Below are 25,356 nucleotides of genomic sequence, written 5' to 3'. Positions count from 1 at the left end.
CGATATCAAATTATTAAGCGGAATAAGTCAATAGAGACTTACTCCTGGAGTCAACGGATTCCTTATGACTAAATGAGTAAATGAAATAAAATAAAATAGTGTTAGTAACATTCAATCTAACATTCTATTTTCGACACGCGTTCGAAAAGAAACTCGAGTAGTTTCCAATTAGTGATACGAGTATGTTTGAATTTTTAATTTTTTTATTGTATTAGTATGTTTGAAATTTACTTACTAATCAAAACTATTTTTTTATTTATGCAAAACAATTTTAAAAGAAATGTAGATAAAAATATGAGTCATACTCATAGCGCTGGTTTTTTGACATGCCGAGGTGATCCCTTATGATTAAATGAGTAAATGACGAAAGCTTGAACTCGAGTGTCCATTTAGCCGGTGGAGCTGGTTCTAAGTTCTCACTTCTTTCGTGGTGAAAAATGCAAGACGAAAAAGGAACTCATCAATCTTTCAACATCTTACCTTTCATTCCTTTACCCTTCTTCTCCCTCGGCTGGAATATATGTATGCATAGTATACTATGAAAATCATTGAAATCCACTCTCTTAAATTTTCAATTAGTTATGATAGTTCTATCAAAAACATCAGTTATGATGAATTGATGATAGTTTCACACGTTTCATACATTTCTTAATTTAAGAAACTATAGCCTATAGGTAAACAATCTCAATTTAGATGAATAAATGCCTCCTTTTTAAACTTACTCCAAAGTTCAAACATTTCCTTTTGAGGTCCAAATTATTTTCGTTTATAGCACAAAAAACCATTGGGCTTAATGCTGGAGAACTTTTCCTTTAGTTTTTTTACCACGATATATGTATTTTCCAGGGCTGAGCAAGGTTCACGACCCGACTCGAAATCGATATAACTGACAATACATTGAAGCTTTTAACTACACCTTCGAGGACATCAATTATACTTTTTTTAAACTCTTTCAACGTCCCAATCCTTTACCATTTAACTACACCTTCGAGGACATCAATTATACTTATACGAAAAAACTTTTCTGCGCCTAAAAATTATATATTTCGGATTTACACATTTGAAAAAGATTTTTTTTGTAAGGTCCAAAAATATGTTTTAAAAAACATTATACTGTTTGAACTAATCCTAACATTGAAGTATTAAAAATACTCAGATAAGTAAAAAATCTCAAATAGCCAAAGTATAATTTTTTTGGGTAACAATCTTTTGGTTCTCAATAAAAGAAAGTCTTAGTAATTTTGGATTTCGTTCAAAAAATAAGCAAAGTTTGATAAAAAAAAAAAATAAAAAATTCTAGCTAGGATCAAAACTCGAGTTCTCCTAAATAATTTGTGCTTATAAACTGAAGTTTATTTACCACTAGAACTCAATTGTTTTTGTAATGTATTTTTTTTTTTCTTTTCTTGATCCACTGCTGTAACAGCATAGCCCACAAAATTTTTATCCGACGGCTACTGTACAAATAATCAGATTTTATCTTATTTAATCACAACAATTCATTTTAATCGGACAGTCAGAAACAGTTGCTACGTCACGCGGTAACATGTTATAATAGAGCATCACCCCTCTTTTTTTTTTTTTGACAAAGCATCACACATCATAGTCACAAGTGTTTAGTACTTGTACTTAACTTCTACTCAAAACAAAAACATGCATGAAAATGGAAGCAAAAGCTCCACATATTCCAACTCTGATAATCTATTCCTCCTAATAAGTTACAAACTCACTTTCCATCCTTTTCACTTAACATCACAAACACACTTTCTATAACTCTCTTTTAAATCACTTAAATATCTTCCAAAAGCTACACAAACTACATGATTCATTCAAGAAAAAAAAAGATGAATTCCAAATGCATATTTTTTCTTATAACAATTTCAACAATATTAGCAATTGCAAATTCAGAAGCATCAGTGAAACCATTGGTGAAAATAGTAAGAGGAAAGAAACTATGTGACAGAGGTTGGGAATGTAAAGGTTGGTCAGTGTATTGTTGCAATGAAACAATTTCTGATTATTTGCAAACATATCAATTTGAGAATTTGTTCTCAAAGAGAAATGATCCTGTTGCACATGCTGTTGGATTTTGGGATTATCATTCTTTTATTACTGCTGCTGCACTTTATCAGCCTCTTGGATTTGGTACTTCTGGTGGAAAACATGGTGGACAGAAAGAAGTTGCTGCTTTTCTTGGTCATGTTGGAAGCAAAACCTCTTGTAAGTCATAATTCAATTTTTTGTTTGTTTGTTTGTTTGTTATGACATTAATTTTTTATAACATATGATGATTTTTTCATTTGGTGAACAAAATATCTTTTTCTTGATCTTATGTTTGTTTATAACATGATGGTCTGATTTCAATTAAATCGGAGAGAGGTGACTGTACTGCAATCAGTCATATCTGGACTGTTTGATTAAGATCATACAGTTCATATTTTTAACTTAAATTTTATATTTAAAAAGAGTTAAAATCTAATCTTTAAATTTGGAACGTCTGATATTGATAGGACGGTTCAAATGTTCTGACCGTATGCAATGTGACCGCATAGAATCCAATTCCTCCTCAATTGCATGTTATATGATATTTGTTGATTAATTTTCCATATACACATATTTGAATTCCTCGTGGTCACAAATCTTCGCCTTCACACAATCAGCATATCAGTGACTATTGAATCGAAATTAGGCCATCTCGATATCTATTTTAGAATTTTTTTTAAAGAAATATCAAAAGATGTTTATTATCTGCATTGTCCAATTTTAATCTAACGACCACTAATGTAACGACCGTGGAAATGCTTAAAATCGCAAATCCTAACACACATATAGCGACTAAGTAAAAAAAAAAAACACATATGGGTGCGTTTGATTCGTAAAACAGCAAGGACCGGATAAAACGGTACATGATAGAATAAGATAATACAGGACCGGACAAAACTGTGCCGGAGAGATATATGACGATAATATTTTTATATTCAAAAATAAAATGAGTATTTTTATATTTTTTATAGTTGTATTGTGGCCAAAAAGTTGTACTGTGGTTGGGTGGGAGACAAAAAATCTTATTTTTGTCCTATCCCTTGCTATCTAATTTGTCCAGTCCTATAACCAGTTTCAAATCAAATAGGATGCAACAAAAGTCGTCCGGTTCAGTCCCTTATTTTTTAGCGGATCAAACACACCAACAAATCTAGTTTGTTCACATTAGGATTTTACTAATTTAAAATTTTGGATCTGTCGCTGCTGACGCACCAAACTTGGTTTTTTGTGAAGGAAAAATAATGAATTATATAGGTGAAATTAGATGTTTACCTAAGATATTGTTTAGTTTGTTGGGGTTGGTGGATATTTATTTTAAGATAATATAGAAAAACTTGTATTTTATGGTAATAGTTAGTTGAAATATATTGTTTCAGGTGGTTATGGAGTGGCTACAGGGGGACCCTTTGCTTGGGGCTTATGCTATAATAAGGAACTAAGCCCTGATAAATTCTACTGTGATGAATACTACAAATTAACCTATCCATGTAGTCCTGGTGCAGCTTACTATGGCCGTGGTGCCATTCCAATTTACTGGTATTCATATATTTTTTTAGTTCACTTCATTAATTTCCTATAATCTTATCTTGAATCTAATCAAGCACTAAAGTTTCATTACCTCTATATTAACTTTAATTATTTCCACATGTTTTGTGTTAACTTTAGTGACTATTTTTCCGGTGAGATGGACAATTCTGATAGGTTCACAAATGGACATGTCGGAATTATCCACCTCAGCGGTATACCGGTCCATATCTAAATAAAATGTGCATTGGAGTGTTCATATTTTATGATCAAAATCATTGAACTATCTTTCTTAATTCCTTTTCATGACAGGAATTACAATTATGGAAAAATTGGAGAAGCCTTAAAAGTGGATCTATTAAACCATCCAGAATACATTGAACAAAATGCAACATTAGCATTCCAAGCAGCACTATGGAAATGGATGACACCACCTGAAAAACACATACCATCACCACATGATGTTTTTGTTGGAAATTGGAAACCAACAAAAAATGACACATTATCCAAAAGAGTACCTGGATTTGGTGCCACAATCAATATTTTATATGGTGATCAAGTTTGTGGCCAAGGTTCTGAAAATGAATCAATGAATAATATAATTTCTCATTATCTTTATTATCTTGATTTGTTAGGAGTTGGTAGAGAAGAGGCAGGGCCTAATGAAATTCTATCTTGTGCTGAACAAGCTGCTTTTAAACCTTCTGGCTCACCTTCTTCTTCAACAACTTGAAGAGATTATTTTTACTTGTTTGGTTTGTTGTGATTCTTGGTTGGTTTATTCTTGAATCATATGCAAAATGAAAAAAAAAAACTAATGTTTATAGATTATTATGATGCTATTTTGTATCTTGGTTTTTTATGTTTTGTTGCCTTGATGGTTATTGTATGCTTTGAATATATTTTTGAAACAATATGTATAAATTGAATATTTGATCATTATGAGTTGTCTCAACATCATAAGAGTAGAATGGACGTGTTATATAACTTGTAGCTATAGTTTTAAAATCCGGACCGATGATTAATCCGATTAAAGCACTAGATCACTAAGTTACATGTTAGACCGGTAGGTCACCAGTCGGACCGCATAGTTGTTGACCCGATCTATAGTCTGAAATTCAATACATTCTGCCTGTGACATGTATGCAATGTGTTTGTTTTGTGTATTACATAATTTTCGGTATGTTCCAAGATAATTAATTAACTGTGTCTGTTCAAGTAAGTTGGTTGTTAATCAAACTTATGTAATTTTTGAGTGATAATGCAAATAGATGTTGTGTAGATGCAACTTGTTTAGATGCATGTGATGAGATATTCAGTCAGCATCACAAGAGAAGAATGAACATGTTATACAATATAACTTGTAACTTGTAAACAGGTATCTCCGGGTTTTAGGAGACCGTAAAATATAAAAGTGGTTCTTTAATATAAATTTTTTTTTTTATAAAAAAAAACTGTCGATTTAAATTGCGTATAATATAAAAAAATCATTTTTATTCTTGTAAACATATAGATTATCAAGATTAAACCAATTACATCAAATCAAATATGGGATAAGAAATACAAAATAACTATCTTTGTATATAACGTCAAATAGGAACCTCCTAATCTGAGTTTAAATTTTATGGAAAGATTAAAATGGACTAAAACTATATTTTCGAGTATAGATAACTAATATATTGATACTCATATGATATTATATGAACATTAACAATATATAACTATTAGTTTAGGACCTAAAAATTAATCTATTAATATACATCTGATATTTTATAGGTATAAATAATATATAAGTAATATTATAAGACCTCAAAATTTTGAACTGAGGCCCTCAAAATTTTGAGGCCTGATGTCGTCGCACACCTTGCACATGTGTGCAAACCGCCGGTAAGATACTTCCTAACTCCTAAGAGAAACTGAACCAAACCATAAATTTGGTCCGGTTTGATTTGATTTATGTACCGTGAACACCCCTACTCACACGAGCCATTTGAAGTATACAAAGGGTTAGTCATGCTAGATTGACAGTGTAAATCCTAAATTTGTAGGACAATGTAAAGTGTTTAAGATGGTTCAAAACCATGGAAGCTAAGGAACTTTAGGTTTAAATCAACTAGCCATGATGATGGTAAGTACTAAATGAAGCTGAACTTGCTGCAGAGTTTCCCTCCTTAGGTCAAGAACAAAACTTTAAATTATGAAAAATTAAATGCTGGAAAATCCGATCACAATGAAATATCACAAACGAAGAGTGTCCTTATAAGTTATACGACATAAGCTACAAGTCAGAAGTCAGAACGCAGAACTGTTTTCTATAACTGAAGATTTTATATATTGCTTCTTTCATGTGTGGTGTTAAATTCTTAACAAGAGTTATACATCAATGCTTTTTCCAATGAAAGAAGCAATGCACCAATATATGAAAGAGAAATAATTCACATGGTGTATATGAGCATTATTATTTGTTTGACATTTTTAACATCATCAAAAGTTCTTGTAAACAGAAAACTACTGAGATTATGTTGCAAAACATGATTGGATGATAACAAATACTGATTCTAGCTAAAAGTGATTTGAATTAATGTACCGTGATTAGAATATAATTTTTGTTGTATTTATATTTTTAAATCACACTTTTTATATTTTTACAACAAAAATTATATTCTACAACAAAAATATAAATACAATCAAAATATAACTATCAAAGTCATTGATATAATTATTAATATTTGTTATCGTTAAAACATATTTAAAGATTTTGCCTCAACACCAACAATGGTCGGTCATTAACATCACCCTTTAAGGATAAAATATGACGCGGTTCGGCTTGCCACTTTTGGACGTAAATAAAAGCAAATGAAACTCTCTTGTTCATATCCACAAAGGTGGAAGAGTAACCACCCAACATAAGGAAAACTCCATTTGTGTTGTTGTTTGAAAGTAATTAAATCAGGAGTTTTCGTTCGATTAGTCATAATAACATTCTCAATCATCATGAGTTATGACCCAGCAATCTCTCGCTAACTAACATAACGTTCTCTATGAGTATCATAGAACAACGTTAAGAATACGATGACTAATCTTACAAAAGCTTACAATTTTTTAACATGATTAAATATGAATTTATAAGTTTTTGCCACTGAAAAATTTATCTTTTGCTACAAAACAATAATTTTAACTAAAATATTAGGCTTAAATGGTTAATGAGCTCCCTCAAAGATGAATCGTTTAGATAAACCGAGTTCGATAATATAATATGAATACAATTTTTTTTTGTTTTTTTTTAAAACAATACAATTATTTTTGTTGATAATAATATGAATATAAAAATTTATTCAAAAATATAAAGAAAATACACATAAGTTGGTTTTTTTTTAAAAACATCGTGACGGCAAATTTACTCTAGATCTAGATTAAGAATTTGAAAAATAATTAGAAAAACAAAAAATCTATTTACTCCTGAAAATATTCCCAATCTTGTTTTTTTTTTTGACAGAAAAATATTCCCAATCTAAAAAACCTATTTACCCAGGTGCAAAGTTTTAAATTGCGGTTGCGGTCGCCGATGCGGTAACGGTTGCTGCAGCGCGCAATGCTGCTGTTGCGGCGTGAAATCGTTTTGAAATTTCACAAACTATATATAATGAAACTACTATGTAACTACACTATTTATCCATCATTGCATAGTCTTAGTTTATTCCATAAACACTAATTTAAATGTTCTTAAAATACACGGGTGAGAGATCATTAAAAGTAAGATTTTTCATTAGATTTGACACAAATTAGGATTTAAAGTTCACAAATTTTTTTTTTTTTGTGAGAAAATTTGAACGAACATCGCCGAAAACTTTTAATGCGGCTTCTGATGCAGTCGTGATGCGGTTATGATGCAGTCGTGAATTAAGATCACACCTAGGTGTTAAAACTTAAAACGTTCCATAGAAAGAAAGAAAAAAAAACCTAGGTGTTTAAACGTGTTACGGCAAAGAAACCGAGATAACTTGGATTCCAAGTTTCAAAATAGAAACTCTTTGCCTCTTCTATTTTCATCTGCTCTTGCACAACAAAGCTTTTTCAGGAAACAATAAAAGAAGCTATTCCTACTCCGAACTCCTTCTATGGCTTCAACATTCGAGAAGGTTAGCGGTAGTAATAATTTATATACCCGATGACATTGTTTTCTCTATTTTAATGAAAACAAATCTATTTGGGACATTGCAATTTACAAGAAAAAGCTTCATCCAATTAATGAAATAAACAAATAATTGTTTTTATAGTTTAAGCTTAAAGCTTTCACCCAGAGGTTTATGAATCTAGTTATTAAAATTTAATATTTTATTACCACTATTTTATTAAGTTATTTATATGCAAATTTGCTTGTCAATTGGTCACAATATATCTATTTTCAAGTTATAGAAGTATTTTTTCGTTTCACTTGATTTTTATTTGTATTAATTGTTTCTATTCTTTACTTATTTATTATTGATATTATTGGTGATCATGTAATGCAAATTCAATATATACATTCAGTTTATGATATGAATGCAAATTATGCAATGTTTTTGCTTTGTGTATTACTTAATGTTTGGTAAGTTCCAAGTCAATTAACTGTGTCTGTTCAAGCAATTTGGTTGTTAATCAAGCTTTTGAAATTTTTGAGAATGCAAATAGATTTTGTTTTGCTGCAACTTGTTTAGATGTGATGAGATATTCAGTCAACATCACAATAGTAAGATCATGTGATAGCTTGCATAGAAAATTCATTTGAAAGCTTTTAGTTATTTGGCTTTGTTAAATTCATTTGCTTTCATGCAGGTGCACATTTGCCAGAACTTGGTTAGTAGAAAATGTTAGGTTAAATCGTACTTTTGGTTCCTAACTTTTACAAACTTACGATTTTAGCCTATTAACTTTCACAGTTGCACTTTTGACCCTGATTTTTTGCCCATTTTGCAAAAGATTGACCCTTACTAATTTTGACCAAGTTAACGCACACGTGGACATTGACTCACAAGCTGATGTGGCATGTGAGTCACTATCAACATGGCAAGACATGCTGACGTGGAATATGAGTCTTTGTACACGTGTACGTTGACTTCGTCCAAATCGGTGGGAACTAGCATTTTGCAAAAGGGGCTAAAGTTAATTAGGGGGGCCAACGAGGGTGATACTAACTGGTTCGGTAATCTGTCAAGATGGAAGCTGGGCAATGGTAAGATAATATCTTTTTGGAAGGACACTTGGATTGATGAATAAAATTTAAAATCCAGATTCTACAATTTGTTCATGTTATCCCAAAATAAAGATGGTAAGATTGGTGTGGAGATGGAATTTGCGCTGGTCCAGACCTTTATTGGCGGAGGAATTAGCTCAGGCCAATGAGCTTGAATAATGTATCAGCCTTTCTTTGTTTTATCATGAAATGCCTCCACAACATACAGTCAGAATGGAAAGCAAGTCCCAGTGATTTAATGAAGAAATTTATTTTACATTTTTGGAGGCCCAATAATTAAGATGAATGCCTTGATGACCTTATTATCGGGACACCCCTAGCTAACTAACTCTTTATGATTTTTATCATCCACCACATTATGGCTCTGTTTGGTAAAAATAAGCTATAAGCTAGCTGATAGCTGAAAAGTTAGCTTATAGCTGAAAAGTTAGCTTATAGCTGATAGCTGATGGCTGGTAGCTTATAGCTGAAAAGTTAGTAGAATAAAATTAAAGTGTTTGGCAAATTTAGCTGTTATAAATACAAAATTACATAAAAATACATGGTTAGTGTGTAGTTTTTTTTTGGTAAGTGTTAGTGGGTAGTTATTATAATTTTTAAAAAATAAATAAATAAAATTAATGAGGGTAAATATGGAATAAAATGAAAAAGTTATAAGCTATAAGCTCATACGCTACTTGAAATAGCATCTCAAAAAACGCTATAAGCTAGTTGGAGAAGCTCGTTACCAAACACTTCACATTTTTTTCAAACAAGCTTATACGCTAGTTTAATAAGCTATAAGCTAACTTATTGGACTTACCAAACAGTGCCTATGTGCATTGTGTTCTTGCTAGAACTAGAAGTGACCTATCTTGGCGGTGTGCCGAGAGACCTGAGATTTGCAATGAAATAAGAGGTGTGGTCCGGGACGGACCTGTGCGAGGCTTGGTGTACTATAGCCACACCAGCCTAGCCCAAATATTTTTTAAAAATGATAATAATAATTTTATAAATAATTTTAAGTTATTCTGTATACATATTCGTACAAATATTAATGTAAATATTAGTTTAGAGTTTATTATTAATAATCGTAAGTCTCTCGATACATATTAGTTTAAATATTAGTGCAAATATTAGTTTGTAGTATTCAACTCTTTGTTTATACATAGTGTATTATTTTAAGTTATATAATTTAATTGTATAATAATCAACTTTAACGATTGTGACATATAAATATGAAATGACATAAAACAATAGGTTTAATTTTTTCAAGTAAGAAGATATGGGTAAAATTTGAATAAATATTAATAAGTTATAAGTTAATTGAATTAGTTTATCAAAATAAACTATAAGCTAGTAAAAGTTTGGGTTCTATATATTTTGGTCTAAGATAGAATCGCGTGATGTATCAAACAATAGTAATATGTATGATTTCACATATATTCAATAAGTTATAGTCTATTCTTTTTTTCGAATAGAAATTTTGTAGTTTTCTGGATATAGTTTTTTAATTTCTTTTTTTTAAATAGAAATTTTCTAAATTGTTGGTTTGTTGGTGTTTTTTTTAAATACACATGTTGTATTAATAATAATAATTTCATATGTTGTTCGTTGTTTAACTGAATTATTAAGATAACGATGATTTTTTTTTCAGTAATACCTAAAAAAATTAGCCATACTGGTAATCCATGTCTGGGTCCGCCCCTGGATGTGGCTCTCTAAATAGGTCTAACTAACTAATGGGCCAGGAAGATAGACACACTTATATGACAATTTACATTGAATATTTATTCTACAAATATTTATTGTATTTTTTCGACGTTGTTTATCTTGTAATTGAGAGTTTGACCTAACTCAAGCTCATAAAATTGACTTATAATTAAGATGAAGACTGTCTCCACTTATAAATATATTTGTCATGTCATCTCTTATCGGATGTCAGACTCTTAATAATGTGAATTAGACATATAAGATTATGAAAGTTTGATATATATTACAAGTAAACTTAGAAAGAATAAAAAATGTTATATGTGTTATGCTTTATTGAGGATATTTTCTTTTGTCACCCTCCTAACTTTTTTTCGCACCCTATAAAATTACCAAAATGCCTCATGTCCGCTACTTAAGTAGCAGATTTTGTCCGCTACTTAAGTAGCGAACGTTATAAAAATGAAAAATTTGAGAAAAAAAACATCCTCCTTTACACGTCCGCTACTTAAATAGTAAAATGATAAAATAAAAAATTAATAACACGCATTAAAAGGTGGTAGGGTGGCAAAAATATCTCTTTAAATTTATTGAGTTGTTTGTTTATATGAGCAAATGTTGGGCCTTTGTTACTTGATTTAAACGCAATTGGACCTTAGGCCTTGTTTCTAAAGATAGTGCTACCCTATTTTATTTGGTGTTATTCCCTAATGGTACATCAAGAAATTCGTTCTTTCTACTCAAATCCTCTTATATACAAAAGGATAAACTAGTTTGTTCCTATCTGCTATACCAATTTATAGTGATCTATACATGCACATATAATAATATAGCAAATCATAATTATATTTGGATGGCTACAAAAAAAGAATCTAAATTTTATTATTTAAAAATAAATAAAATCCAATATTGATCCCAAAGTTAAGGTTGGCAGTCAAATATTAATCAGTTATTGGTCTGCCACTACGTGGGATCAATTGTGACAACTAATTATTGTCTACTTGTATAACTTGTACACAAAATTTTTTATAATTTTCATATGAAAAGTATCAATAACCGATAATCTTCATGTCCTTTTTTTTCAATTTGATTTGAGTAATGACCTGTAACATCTGGAAACCTAGATTTTATTTTTAGTGGCGTGAAGAAAAATTAAACTACCTTGATAATGAAAAGGGTTCTTTGCCAATATGTGATTCAAAGTGATCCTTTTAGTATGATTGATAGTTTGATAAATTTCAATGTTTTATAACTACCTTGATTTGATTGACCCTCTCACATATTGTTCCTTGCATATTGCAATATTTAGACTTTGATTTGATTACAATTTTCTAATGTGAAGGACCCCACTATACATTTATTTCATTATGTTTAAGTAAGCTCAAACACAATAATTCCTTTACCTCTAGAAATAGTTGAATTTTTACACTATATGTGGTTCATTCATTCAAAACAATGTATGGTAAATTGAAAATAAGATAAAGGTAAATATTAATAGCATATATTTGATAAAAATGCTTCAAAGTTAGGTAGGTAAAACCTTTGAAATATCAAGTCAAAAGTTTTGTATTAAAGAAATATTAGTAATTTTTTTGTCAGAGTTTATTTATATCGCGAGTGAAATTTGGATTATCGAAGCCGTTTCTTCTAAGAACCAAATGATTAATACAGAAGAAAAAAAAACTGGTTAATTGTTTTTCATCTTGAAAAATAAAAATTAAACTAGTTGATGATAATTATTAAATCAAAGCATGTAATAATTAATTAAAAAAAATGATTGATTTTTGGGGTACTTTATGACCTTAAAACTTGATTGTGCAAGAAAACTTCAATTGGATAACTTGTCTTTTGCAAGAGCAATGTCTTTACGTCACTTTGAATTAAGGATAAGAATGTGTGTTTGATATCAATCAACAACTATACAAATACCATACTTATACCATGCTACTATTTACATTTTGTAGTTTCTTATTTTAGCAACAATCTTATGAACGGTTGCTGATGTGGATATGAATCAGCAAGTCAAGTAGCTATGATATTAATACTATTATGTATGTATGTTATTTGATTTGTGAAGATAAAATAGATTTGGTTTCAATGGTGGAAATAGCTATATTTATTTTTGTTCTAATCCAAAATAATTGTAAGAATCTAACAATTTTTCAAATGGATAGGGTTTGTGGGTCCATTAGTAATTATGATCCAGTTGGGTTTGTTGAGGCCCATTTTCTTTCTATCTATCTTGAAGAAAGCTAGCTAGATACCAACGATCAATTAGTTCAAGTGGTAAAAGTATTAACTAGTTTCCCGACGGAGATTAATCATCATTAATGGCGGTGGAAACTTCATATCAATATCATACTAACTCAAAAAAAAAAAAAAAAAAAAAAAAAAAAAACTAACTAGATAGATGGGGTTAACACATCATGCAAGAAAGTGGTATTCAAAAAAGGATAATAGGACAGGATGTTTACATGTAGATGCCCACCATGCCACACGAATATAATCATCATTTTTATATTTTGTGTAGTTTTCTTGGTGTACTCATAACTATTGTATAACAAATTTATTCTGCCTATATAGAAAATTTAATTCAACTACAATTTTTCCACGTTTTCATTGAATACAGGTAATTATATCCATAGTAGTAGACTAGTAGTACACTCATTGATCATTACAAAAATTATACAAGATATATAGCAGCCTCTTTCACAACTTTTCGGGCCTTCAAAGTTGCTTACGCATTCTTTAAATTTGATCAAATACCTTTTTACTATCTAGACAGTAAATTCTATTTGCACACAATTTTAGATAAGTATCAATACTGGATACGTACTGGTACCCGGTACGTGTACGATACTTTCCCGATACGCAACGACGTTGTACCTAATTTTTTTTTTTTGTTATTTGTAATGGGTACGCGCGTGGTACACTTGTGGTACACGCGTGGTACACCAATCTAAAAAAACACAATTTTGTTCTTCTTTTTCTTTTATTTGCTTTTTTTATAAGAAGATTTATGTTTTTTATTTGTTTATAATATAAAGGTAGCTATTACTACAAAAAAACAATAACATAGTAGCCGTTGAAATTATTCACTCATTCATTGAAAAGGAATATGCTCAATTCAAAGAAAGATGAATATCTAGTTTTTATTCATACCAATCTTCGTCTTCTCTTGAGAAATAGAAATAGTAATACTTATAATGAAAGAGCAATAAAATGTGGGATATTCGTAGAGATGAATGAGATTTATTTAATATATAGTTGATATTCTTGAAATTGCTAGTCTTTCTCGCGATGAACCTGAACTAGAGGTTGCTCTTTTTAGTAATGATGGAGAGGGAAACAATTGACTCTTTTTGAGCTAATTGCTTTTTAATTTCATATTTTGATGTTTTGAACAATTTGAATTATTTTTAAAGTGTGGTGTGATATTTTTTATGTTTAATTATTTGTTTTAACAATATAATTCTATTATTTGACACACACACACAGACAGTTTGTTATGTAGATTGTGAACTGAGACACAGTTTGCAACGTAGATTGTGAACCGAAACACTGTTTTCTAGTTAGAATGCGAACTCAGTTTACATTTTAACTAATGAACCTTATAAAAATTTGGCCACCCTCCAAGATCATATTTTGATTGGCCACTATATAGTATCGACCACACACACACATACACCGTATAATTCTATAAATTAAAAGCTCTTTTTTAATGTTTTTTTTTAATCACTCGCTCATATAATGTTTCTTCAAAATATTTTCTTGGGGTGAAGGAATTCACACGTTAACTAACGAACTGTGTTTCATTCAAAAAAATTCATGAGAGTTGAGGGAAGGATGACGGGGACAAAAAAATTATTTTTATTAGGTTTGCTACCTAAGTAACAAACTGAGAACTCAATTCGCTACATAGGTAACCTATGAAGGGTGTAAAATTGAAAATTCAAGGGACACGAAAAAAAATACTCCTTTCACAATGTTCTTTATACTACTCTCTCTATTCCTTCTTCTTCATATGGAGAATAGTTAATTTTCACTCTGTTGTGGCAAGAGTGAGTGGTTAAGTCTCACATTGCTTAGAAAAGTGGAGGGTGAACACTCTATAAGTGAGAGGACCCATAAATCTAACATCTTAAGGTTTTGGGTAAGAGTGTGGTGTCTAACTCACTTGTAGAGTTGTTCTTGAGCCCAATGTGGATGATCCCCCGGCTGCTCCCTCGTGACCCAACTGTGGTATCAGAGCCTGGTTCGATGAAGGGTTGAACTGACTCCTTGTATCGAAAGTCTTCCTGACATGTGGTCAGACGGCGAGTCTCGTTGAGCAGTGTGGCTTACGGCGGTACAAGTGTAGGATGAAAAGAAAGTTTCCGCTTGAGGGGGAGCATATCCAAGAATGGATGGACTCACGCTTGAGGGGGAGATTGTTGTGGCAAGTGTGAATGGTTAAGTTCCACATTGGTTAGAAAAGTGGAGGTTGAACACTTTATAAGTAAGATGACCCATCCTTAAGGTTTTGGGTAAGAGTGTGATGTCTAACTCACTTGTAGAATTGTTCTTGAACCCAATGTGGATGATCCCCCAAGCCGCCACCTCGTGATGACCCAACACTAACATTGTTCACACTTGAAAAAGATATTACTAAATCATATTTTCTAATAACATTTATATTATAATAAATATCTTCTGGTACATGGAGAGACACGGAGAGATATTATGATCAATTTATGAGAACAACTATATCAGAAAAAATTTATATGGAGATAAATTTTTTGAGTCCAAAATCTCACTAACATGCATAGCCTTTTCTCTACTTTTAATTATCTAAATATACTAGTTTAAAGTCACACGGTCATAATATTTAAAAAATTGTTATATAATATTGTTAAAATTCAAGGGCAATTATTGTGTTTTTTCTTGTAAAGGTATTTATTTAATTTTTTATGTTTTTTTTAAATCAAATTTATCATCCGCGCGTAACTGAGAGACTAATCTTCTCGAGGTAACTGAGATCCATTTAAGGAGTTGACCTTTCCCAACAAATATTTCTCAATACGCACAATTTTTTTATGTTTTAGTGGTTAGTAACTTAGTAGTAGACTTTTTTTTTTTTTGAAAAGGTTAGTAGTAAAATTGGTAGTAATATTTTTTTTTAATGTTTTTATAGAGTATTGTTTTATTATTATTATTTCTAAATTTTTATTTTTATGCGATTTTTTTTTATTTTTGCTACATTCTTTTAGAATTTAATTTATATGCACGTCGGTGTAAAGTTATTTTACACATGCGTCCAATAATATACCGATACATCATGTATGATATTTAAAAACACATGATATGTCACATTCATTAAATGATGTGGCAACGCATCATTGGATGTATGTGTAAAAAAAATTACACTGACAGTGCACAACAATTAAACTCTTTTTTTTTATTGATTGAACTTTCTATAACGTTTTTTTTTCCTATTTTTATGCGTATAGATTGTTTTGTTTTGTTTCTATCTATAGTTTGTTTTTTTCCTATTTTTAAGTTGTTTTTTATGTATTTATCTTATATTCTTTATATATATTTGTTTTTTGTATTTATTTTTTATTTTTTCATATATTTTTTTAATGAAATTACAATAAAGGATATAAAACTTGTAACGTGGTTAAAAATAATATGGATAAATTAGTAACTTTGGTGGTAATCAATTTTAATATATTAGTAATATAAGTAATAGATGATTTTCACCATTTTTTGACGGAAAAATGCTTATCTCATTTCATTAATAATAATGTTGTAAATACAAGATGATATAGCGATAAAATTATGGAAACTAGCTAGAGATGTAGCCGCCCCGGCAAGCCTATGAGCAACTTCATTTGCTTGTCTCATAATGAACTTAACATCAGAGTTCACAAGATTAGAAGCTAGAATATTTCTACAATCATTTAAAATAGCACCAAGATAAGAGAGGTAGGTTCTTTTGCTGTAAAGACTGTCGACTATCTTTTTGCAATCCATTTCAAAGTTAGTGCTATATAACTGCATTTCTTCTACCCACTTGAGAGCATGCAACAAGCCTATGGCTTCACCAATCTCCACGTCGACTATAGGTTATATCCACTCTGTTCTCGCAGCCACAAACCTACCATGATCATCCCTTAAACACATACCAAGTCCCACCTTGTTGCGATCTAGCGAAAAGGAAGCATCTACATTACACTTGTGTCTTCCATGTCTTGGCTTGGTCCAGACTGTTTGTTGAGGAATCGGCTGAGTTATATTGGTTGATTGACGGATCTGTTGTGCATTTCGCCAAGACATGATTAAATGTTTAGCACGTTCAACCACAGTTTGGTCAGAATCAGTGACATTTTCCCTCACTTTGTTAGTCATGCGCTTCCATATGCTTCACACTAATACACAAAAAAATTCTTGCTGGTCTTTTTTCAACCGGTGCAAAATTGAGAACAAATTTTTTGCGATATTGTTATTAGCGACCAGACCTGTACCGATATGAGCCCACAAACCTGCTCACTGCCACACTGAATACTTCTTGTACATGAAAACAGCTCATGCATACTATCTTCGTCTCCATCATTACAGACATCACAATGCATTGGACATTGTACTCCACAGCTATTAAGCTTCTTGCATGTTGATAATACATCCCGACCAATGCGCCAAATAAATAATAGTAAATTGTGAAATTTTGAACTGACAATAAATCGATCACGTAATTGTTGACCAATTGCATCCATTACAATCACCGTGAGACCATTTTGTGACTATTCAGTCTAACTGCTTGCCAGAATATAACTTTTAAGATAACTTAGTGTTAAGAAGTCTTGTATTAGTATGTACAAAAAAAAAAAAAAGTCTCGTATTAGTTGCAAGATGGTTTGAATATGTGTTGATAAAGTAAAGACAATATTTATCTTACAAGTCGATGTTGTAAATTAGTTTAAGGTGAAAATTATTCTACTTTATAAACATGTATTCAAATTATCTCGTAACATTATATTGTAACAAACGTGAGACTTCTTAACCTTAACTCAATTTTCTTAACTGTTATTCCGACAATCAGGTATATATTCAATTTTTAGTTGTTTCCTTTTTGGTTTGGCGAAAGATCAGTTTAAATCTTACGAAAGATAACACAACATTCATGATTGGTACTCATACCAAAAACTATATGCCACGACAAAAATTCAACCACAAAATGATTTTAACATAATTGTTTGTTTTATGCTTTACATTGAAGCTTTCCTTGAGAACCCGTTGGTGGTCCTTTCATTTGTTCAACTCATAAAATGATTACAATAAATAAATAATAAGACATCTCAATAAAATGAGTTCTTTATGTTTAACCATAACAAGAAAGCACAATATGTAGCCATCTAATATATAGTTCCTTCACTCCTTCAGTAGTGCGCAAATGAAGACATAACATAAGTGAAAAGTTGTTTTTTATCGCATAATTTAGTGGTTAAACTCACACATTAAAATATTGAGAAGTGAAATTTTTTTGAGTTTAAACTCGAATTCTTACATATAAAATTTAATATCCTTACTAACTGTTTATAAAAGCGGAGAAAATAATTTGTTTTTGGCATAATGGAAATTAAACAACATGACTAGATATCAAAGTTCTAAGTTGGAGAAATTTGATAAGTGTCGAAAAGTAGTAAAATTACATACATAATTAAGATACTTATTAACTTGTTTTTGCAAGTTATTCATATAAAAAGACCAAGTATTATGAAAATATTAGTTTTATTAGTAAAATGATCCATTTTTGCTTCTTATGTCTAATCCCAACCATTTTTTTGTAGGCAAACCATGATTTCTAATTAACCAAGAAGCGAGAGGTCAAAGCAAGCCTCAAAGCGTGTGAGCTCAAGGCGAAACCAAAGCGAGGTAAGCCAGAATGTCAAGATCTCTCAAAATCAGCTTGCTCGCTAATTAAGCTAATCTCTTTTTTGTTGGGATTAGATGTAATTAACTCTATTAATATTAGTATGTTTTTCTTTTGATATCATGGTGTTGTATATATTATTTTTGTTATTCATCAATATTAATATTATCCTTGTTTTCAATGTCCAAAACTAGGATATTCATCCGTTAAATGCTAAATGCTAAATTCTAGAGATAGATTTAGGTTTAATATTTACTAAAAGTATTGGATCTTAATGTTATTGTATTGATTAACCACTCGAGACAATGAGGGTTGATAGGTACAATAGATCTCTCAGTTGTTCTCTAGACACGGAAACATACGATGAACAATACATGATAATATTGGTTAATAACTAGAATTTGTATAACTTGTCAGGGAAATACATATGAATGAGTTAATGAAGTCTAATCTCAACAATCTCATCTCTCGTTATTTTAGTCATCTTTTTACGGTTGTTATATTTTCGCAAGTTTTCACAAACAAAATACCTTTGAATCATATATTTCACTTAAAATCATATTAATTGTTAAACGGCATTGATATCTCACTAGTCTCTGTGAATATGATATATTACTTTTGGTACAAAATCAATAGTATTTTTCTCAAAAAATTATTAAATTATATAATACCTAACTTGTCAATTTTCTTATTTCCTTTCTTGCTTATAAAAGGATTTCCCCCACTTCCAAGCATGAACTATGTCTAACTATAATTAATCTAATTTTTCAATCTGATCCATATTTTTACAATAATTATTGATTATTGAACATCTATGATAATAATCGTTTAAAAAAAATCAATTTTCAAACACACGATATACTAGTACATGATTAATTAAAATTTTGTTAAGAGTATTGAAACAGTGACAGCATGTGGAACTCCGAATCTTGTTATTAAACCACACATGCCATGCTCTAAAGACAGTTGGTAGGCTATCATAATTCATAAAGGAAGCTTCATTTGTTAATTGACAAAAAAGCAAAATGGTATAACTTAATTAATTAGAGGCCTATTTTAAAAATTTGGGTCAATGATAATGAATTTCATATTTGGAACGTTTTGTTGAAATTATAGACTACATATTATTTATTATCAATTATTCTTATATATTGTGCTTGAAAAGATATAAAAATGGATATCATATGTGATATGTCTGACCCCTCCTATCCACACACAAATCAAGTGTTTAACCGGTTAATAAGCTCTTCTTAAGATGGCGTTCAAGAGAATTCGAGTTTGATTTTTGGTAGGAATAATTGTTTGCCAAACTTTATTTACATCGCAATCAAACTCTAAATTACCAAGACATCTATCTCTTAAGAATCAAAGGGTTAGCTCCAAAATAAAAATGTATATAGTCAAATCTTATATATGAACCCTTCTTTTAAAAATAAAAAAATAAGTGACATCTGCTTTAAGAGGGAGTAGTATTTGTCCAACGATTAATGAGAACAAGTCACATAAGTATATTTGCATATGATATTCACAACTAACTTGTAATTAACTTTTTTTTTTAGAAGTAATTTGTAACCAACTTTTATTTTACATGCATATAGCTATTTTTATTGATTGAAAGATAATATATCCCTAAATTATTAAGGGTTAAATTAGAAAAGAAAAAAAAAATCAAATTTTATATATGTATGCTTAAAAAAAAGTGTATGTATGTAATTCTTCTCAAAAAGTGGACCCCTTATAAGTTGGCATGGAATTTTTTACATGCATGCATATATCTTATCTTATATGTCTAACAATATAATGGTTGGTTAGTTGCTTAATTCCTAGGTGACTATAAGCCATAAGTACAAGGGAGAATTTGACCTATATATATTATAATGATGCCGTGTGCTTACTACCTTCGTCGAATAATTGATAGGAGTTGTTGATGAAAATTGGAAGGTCAAATTAACTGTTGTGTATATATATATATATATATATATATATATATATATATATATATATATATATATATATTCTGATTTTAAAAGTTTACTCAAATATTGAAAATTATACATCTTCATTCCTTCATTCATGTCATAAGTATAACTAAATTGATAAAAAAAAAACATTATAATATATAAAGATTGAAATTCAAATTCAAACTCAAGATTATTTATTTATCTTATACTACAAAAAAACATGTCATTTTTTTACGAAAAAAATAACGATATTCATTCATTCAATTCAACAGAGTACATCACTCGAAATCATTACATAATTAAATTCGCTAAAAACTAAAAATGATAAATCTGCGAACAAGCTCACAGTATCCAAGTTAATAGCATAAAACGGATCAATGTCTACAAATATGACAAAGCCTACAATTGATATAATAAAATCCAAGTGGTTGGAATAGTCATACCTCCAGATTTGCAACGTTGACGACTTTAAAATCATTGAATCTGCACATAATTTGGATTGAAACAAATCTACAAATTAAAATAAAACAAACATCGTACAAAGACGGGATAAACAACGTACGAAAATGGGATAACAAATAACTCCGCACTAAGACGGGAATAAAACAACACCAGACGAAAAAATCACGAAGGAAAAAAAAATAAAAAATGAAACCTTAAATTATGTGTAAAACACTTATTGAATTGAAAATGAAATAAAAAAACAATCAAGAGGGGGTGATTCCATTGGTCGGGTGGTATTGACTTGGAACCTGAAAGTGTGTTTCTCCTTAAAGTCTAAAATTCAATTCTCTTTGGTGCCAAAAAAAAAAAAAGATGATTCCGGATCAAATTAAAATTGATCCTAAATCACATTTAACGGAGGTTTTTTTGCGTGGGTTTTATAAAACCCCACAGTTTGTTCTAAAAACTACCTTAAATAACAAATATTCCTTTGAATTTTGAGGATTATCCCTCCAAAATTAAGTAATATTTTCCCATTCATAACATGCATAAAATAAAAAATGTTGAATCATTAAAAATATCTTATGTTATTCAGTCTTTTGTTGTACTGTCTAAAATTATATTTCACTACAATTTTTTATTTTGTAAAAGTTCATAATTTTTTTTCTTTTATGAAAAATATATACACTATTTTTTAAGTCCTATCAAGAAAATTTTACAAATCCGCAGATGAATAAAATACAAGACTAATGCACATTCAAACAAATACAACCATAAGCTTCGGAATTGCTCGTGTATTTTTTATTTTTTTTATAGAAAACAAATTAACTCATTTCATTACTAATAATGTGTTCAATACAAGATAGCATTTGATCATGACATTGAGAACGAGCGTAAGACAATGACACCCTTGCTAACATATGGAAAGCAGCGTTCGCTTGTCGCCTAACGAAACTTGTTTTAAAGTTTGGGAAACTAGAAATTAAAGCTTTACAAAAATTTAAAATGGTTCCTAATTTAGAATGGGTACCATACCAATGTTATGGGAGATGACGTAAACAACTTCCTTACAATCAAGTTCAATAAACACCGCCGTTAAACCTCAATCACCAAGCCAAATTATCACCTCTCTTAGACCGCATGCTTCCACCTCTTGTGGTTGTGGAAGGCCATAAAACCAAGCCGTTTTTGCTGCTATAAATTCTCCGTTCTCACCTCTTAGACATATACCAACGCCATAGCATCATTGCTGGTTAAAAACTCTCTTTTATTATTCACACATTTAACATCAATATATACTGTTGGGCCTATATAGAGTCTATAAATTGGGCCCAAAACTCCTAAAATAGTAAAAAATAAAAAATCACAAGTTTTTTTCTTTAAAATCCTCGATAAACTCCAAAATTTTCAAAACATGTTAACAATTCTTATAATATTAAGGGGCTTAAAGAGAATTTGAAAAAAAGGTTTAAAGAGATTTTTTCAAAACTAGAAAAGTCTACTAGTATTCTACTATTGAGAGGCGGATTCTAGTGTGGGAGATCATGAGGTCTCTCACCAATGAGTCATGTGATCTGTGGACTGGATTGAATATGTACATGATATTATGATGTACTGTCAGTATTAAATTTTTTTTTTTTTGAAAAAAAAGTTTTTGATATTTTTTCGGGAAAAAATTAGCAATTTTTTTTTCCGGAAAAAAGTTCCCGATTTTTAGGGAAAAAGTTTCGATTTCAGATAAAAACAATTCCGGAGTTTTTCTGGAAAAAAAGTTTCCGTTCTTTTTTCGGGAAAAAAGATTCGGATTTTTTCCGAAAAAAAGATTTCGATTTTTCTGGAAAAAGTTCCGATGTTTTCCGGAAAAAAGTTCCCGATTTTTTGGGGAAAATAGTTTCGAAATGTTCATCTGAAAAAATTTTGCTGAAACAAAAAAGAGTGAAAATATTTAAAACTTCTTTTTCGAATGAAATATTAGAACTTTTCCAGAAAAATATCGAAAACTTTTTTTCCGGAAAATATCCGAAACTTTTTTCCGAATAAAATATCGGAACTTTTTTCCCGAAAAAAGAACGGAAACTTTTTTGTTCAGACAAAACCTCTGGAATTGTTTTTATCTAAAATCGAAAATTTCCCTCCGAAAATCGGGAACTTTTTTCCGAAAAAAAAATCGAAAATTTTTTCCCCAAAAAAGATCGAAAAATTTTTTCCGAAAAAAAAATCGAAAATTTTTTCCCCAAAAAAGATCGAAAACTTTTTTCCGAAAAAATTGGAAACTTTTTTTTAGAAATAAAAATAATATAATACTGACAGTACATCATAATATCACGTACACATTCAATCCGATCCACAAAACACATAACTCATTGGTGAGAGACCTATGGTCTCCCACCCAATCCCCCTATTGAGAAGCACTTGTTTGAAAGTTGCAAATTGAAGGAAAAACAAGGCAGTAAATAAGGACAAAATCACTTATATTTTCTGCTTATGGAGTCACGAGATTTGATCTAACTTAAATGCACTTTAGTCAGTCATTTTCCAGTAAAATCACGAGGGTGAAAACGTACGTTTCCATGAAACATTGGTAAACACCCAACAAAAGGTCCAATATAACTAGGTCCAATACAGGATTATTCTTTTTTAGTCATTTTTATAAAAAAAACAATACAATTTTTATACACTTTAAATAACTAATGTATCAGATATGATTTATATTATGGACCCAAATATATTAATTATTTAATTAACAAAAAAAATTAACTATTTCTTATAAAAAGAATCGGATGAAATATTAATTATTGAATGAATTAAAAAGTCAACTATATCTCTTATAAAATTGATCAGAAGAAGTAATTTTTTTTTTGCATTTTTTATTAAGGGTTATTTTAAACATTCAAGCACACCCTTTAAATAGTCGGGATCAAAAACACATTTAAAAAATAAATTGACTATATAAAAAAACTAAGATAAAAATGCTTCCAAAAAAAAACTAAGATAAAAAAATATGTCCCACATTTTTAAGGAGAAAAATGGTATAGTTTGTTTATTTGTATTTGGTGGTGGTGTTTGTAAGAATCAGAATCCGTCAAATAATTTGACTTATTGAGAGCAAAACATTTAGTTTTTAGATAAATTGTCAAAATAGGAACCTAGGTTGTGGAATTTGTTACTTTGTGATTGGTGAATAGAAAACATGCAAAACTAGCTACTACTCTATAATCCAAGCTTACGCTTGCAAGTAGAGGTGGGAACAGGCCAGGCCGGCCTACATGGCCTTAAGGCCTAGCCTACATAGGCTCAGGCCAGGCCAGCCTATTTCTTTAAATAGAGCAGGCCAATGCTTTTTTATAAGTCTATTTAGCTAAAAAGGCCAGGCCGCAGGCCATTAAAAAAGCCTTTGAGGCCTACTAGGCCGGCCTATTTAAGTTAACATGAATAATATTTTTATTACGATTATTATTTATATATTAAAATTTATACTTTGATTAAATTATAAATCTATTAACTTTTTAAGTAATTTAAGTTTATTAATCTACATTAGTTTTTAACATATATAAATGTATTATTATAAACTAGAATTGAAATATGATGACATATATAGTCAAATTCTCTAAAATATCAAATGGAACATTATTTTATTAGTTCATAAGTATATTTCAAAATAAATATAATTATTTATTTAAATATGTTCATATGAAATAGGCTTTTAAACAGGCTAACAGGCCACATCAGACTTTCAAAAGGTCAGGCTCAGGCCTAGAATTTAAGCCTATGATAGGCCACAGGCCAGGCTCAGACCTTCGATTTTTTGACAGGCCAGGCTCAGGCTTGGCAAAGCCTAGCTCGGCCTAGCCTATTCCCACCTCTACTTGCAAGTAAGAAAAGCATAAAGAGATTCTCTAGCCCGTGAACGTCCAAAAACTTCCACTTCCTCAATAAAATCAAAAAGTAATTATTTAGAGAAACGACTTTATCAAAAAGTAATACTATATTTTTTCTGTTTATAAGGTGAATATGTTCAGAATCAAACAAGATTATTATATATAAAATAGGATATTTCTATTTATTTAATTAAACTTATAAAAATTATAAATTTCATTTTCACTTACATGCAAGTGAGACAGATGGGTTCAAATTCGGATCATAATATTTGAACTAACAATTTTGACAGTTTTACTAATTAAATATGGGTAATTTATACAAAAATTTGAAGTGCATAAAATTTAAACTCTCCAATGATAAATTTCTATATGTATTAAGTTCATAATTACATACTCTAAGCATGTTTGAGGACTTGAGATGGAACTAGATTTTAAATTCTTTACATTTAAACAAAAAAAAAAAAACAAAATCTATATTAAAATTTAAATTGTTGAATATCGATCTAACGATCACCAATATGTTAACAAGTCGTAAATTTGTTGAAACGGTGACGGCTGAGAATCCAAATACCACCAACTATACGAGTTTTGTCATTTTTTTTTTAAACTTTTTTATTATCCTCTTCATAAGTTATGGCATATAATATATTTAAGTGATTTATTTTGGCATCT

The 25,356-nt window shown here is 30.1% G+C and overlaps 1 protein-coding gene across 1 annotated transcript; it reads left to right on the top strand.

Annotated features, from left to right (window-relative positions):
• Positions 1-1,657: 1,657 nt before the first annotated feature.
• On the top strand, positions 1,658-4,509 carry LOC123885477 (chitinase-like protein 2). The gene is made up of 3 exons (XM_045934762.1): positions 1,658-2,220; positions 3,420-3,579; positions 3,880-4,509. The coding sequence occupies exons 1-3, from the start codon at positions 1,821-1,823 to the stop codon at positions 4,298-4,300; spliced, it is 981 nt and encodes a 326-aa protein (XP_045790718.1). The 5' UTR covers positions 1,658-1,820; the 3' UTR covers positions 4,301-4,509.
• The last annotated feature ends 20,847 nt before the right edge of the window (positions 4,510-25,356 follow it).

This window comes from Trifolium pratense, linkage group LG5 (assembly GCF_020283565.1).
Source record: "Trifolium pratense cultivar HEN17-A07 linkage group LG5, ARS_RC_1.1, whole genome shotgun sequence".
Lineage (NCBI taxonomy): Eukaryota > Viridiplantae > Streptophyta > Magnoliopsida > Fabales > Fabaceae > Trifolium > Trifolium pratense.
Note: the sequence above shows the minus strand (reverse complement) of the source record. Positions and strands in the feature narration are given on the sequence as shown.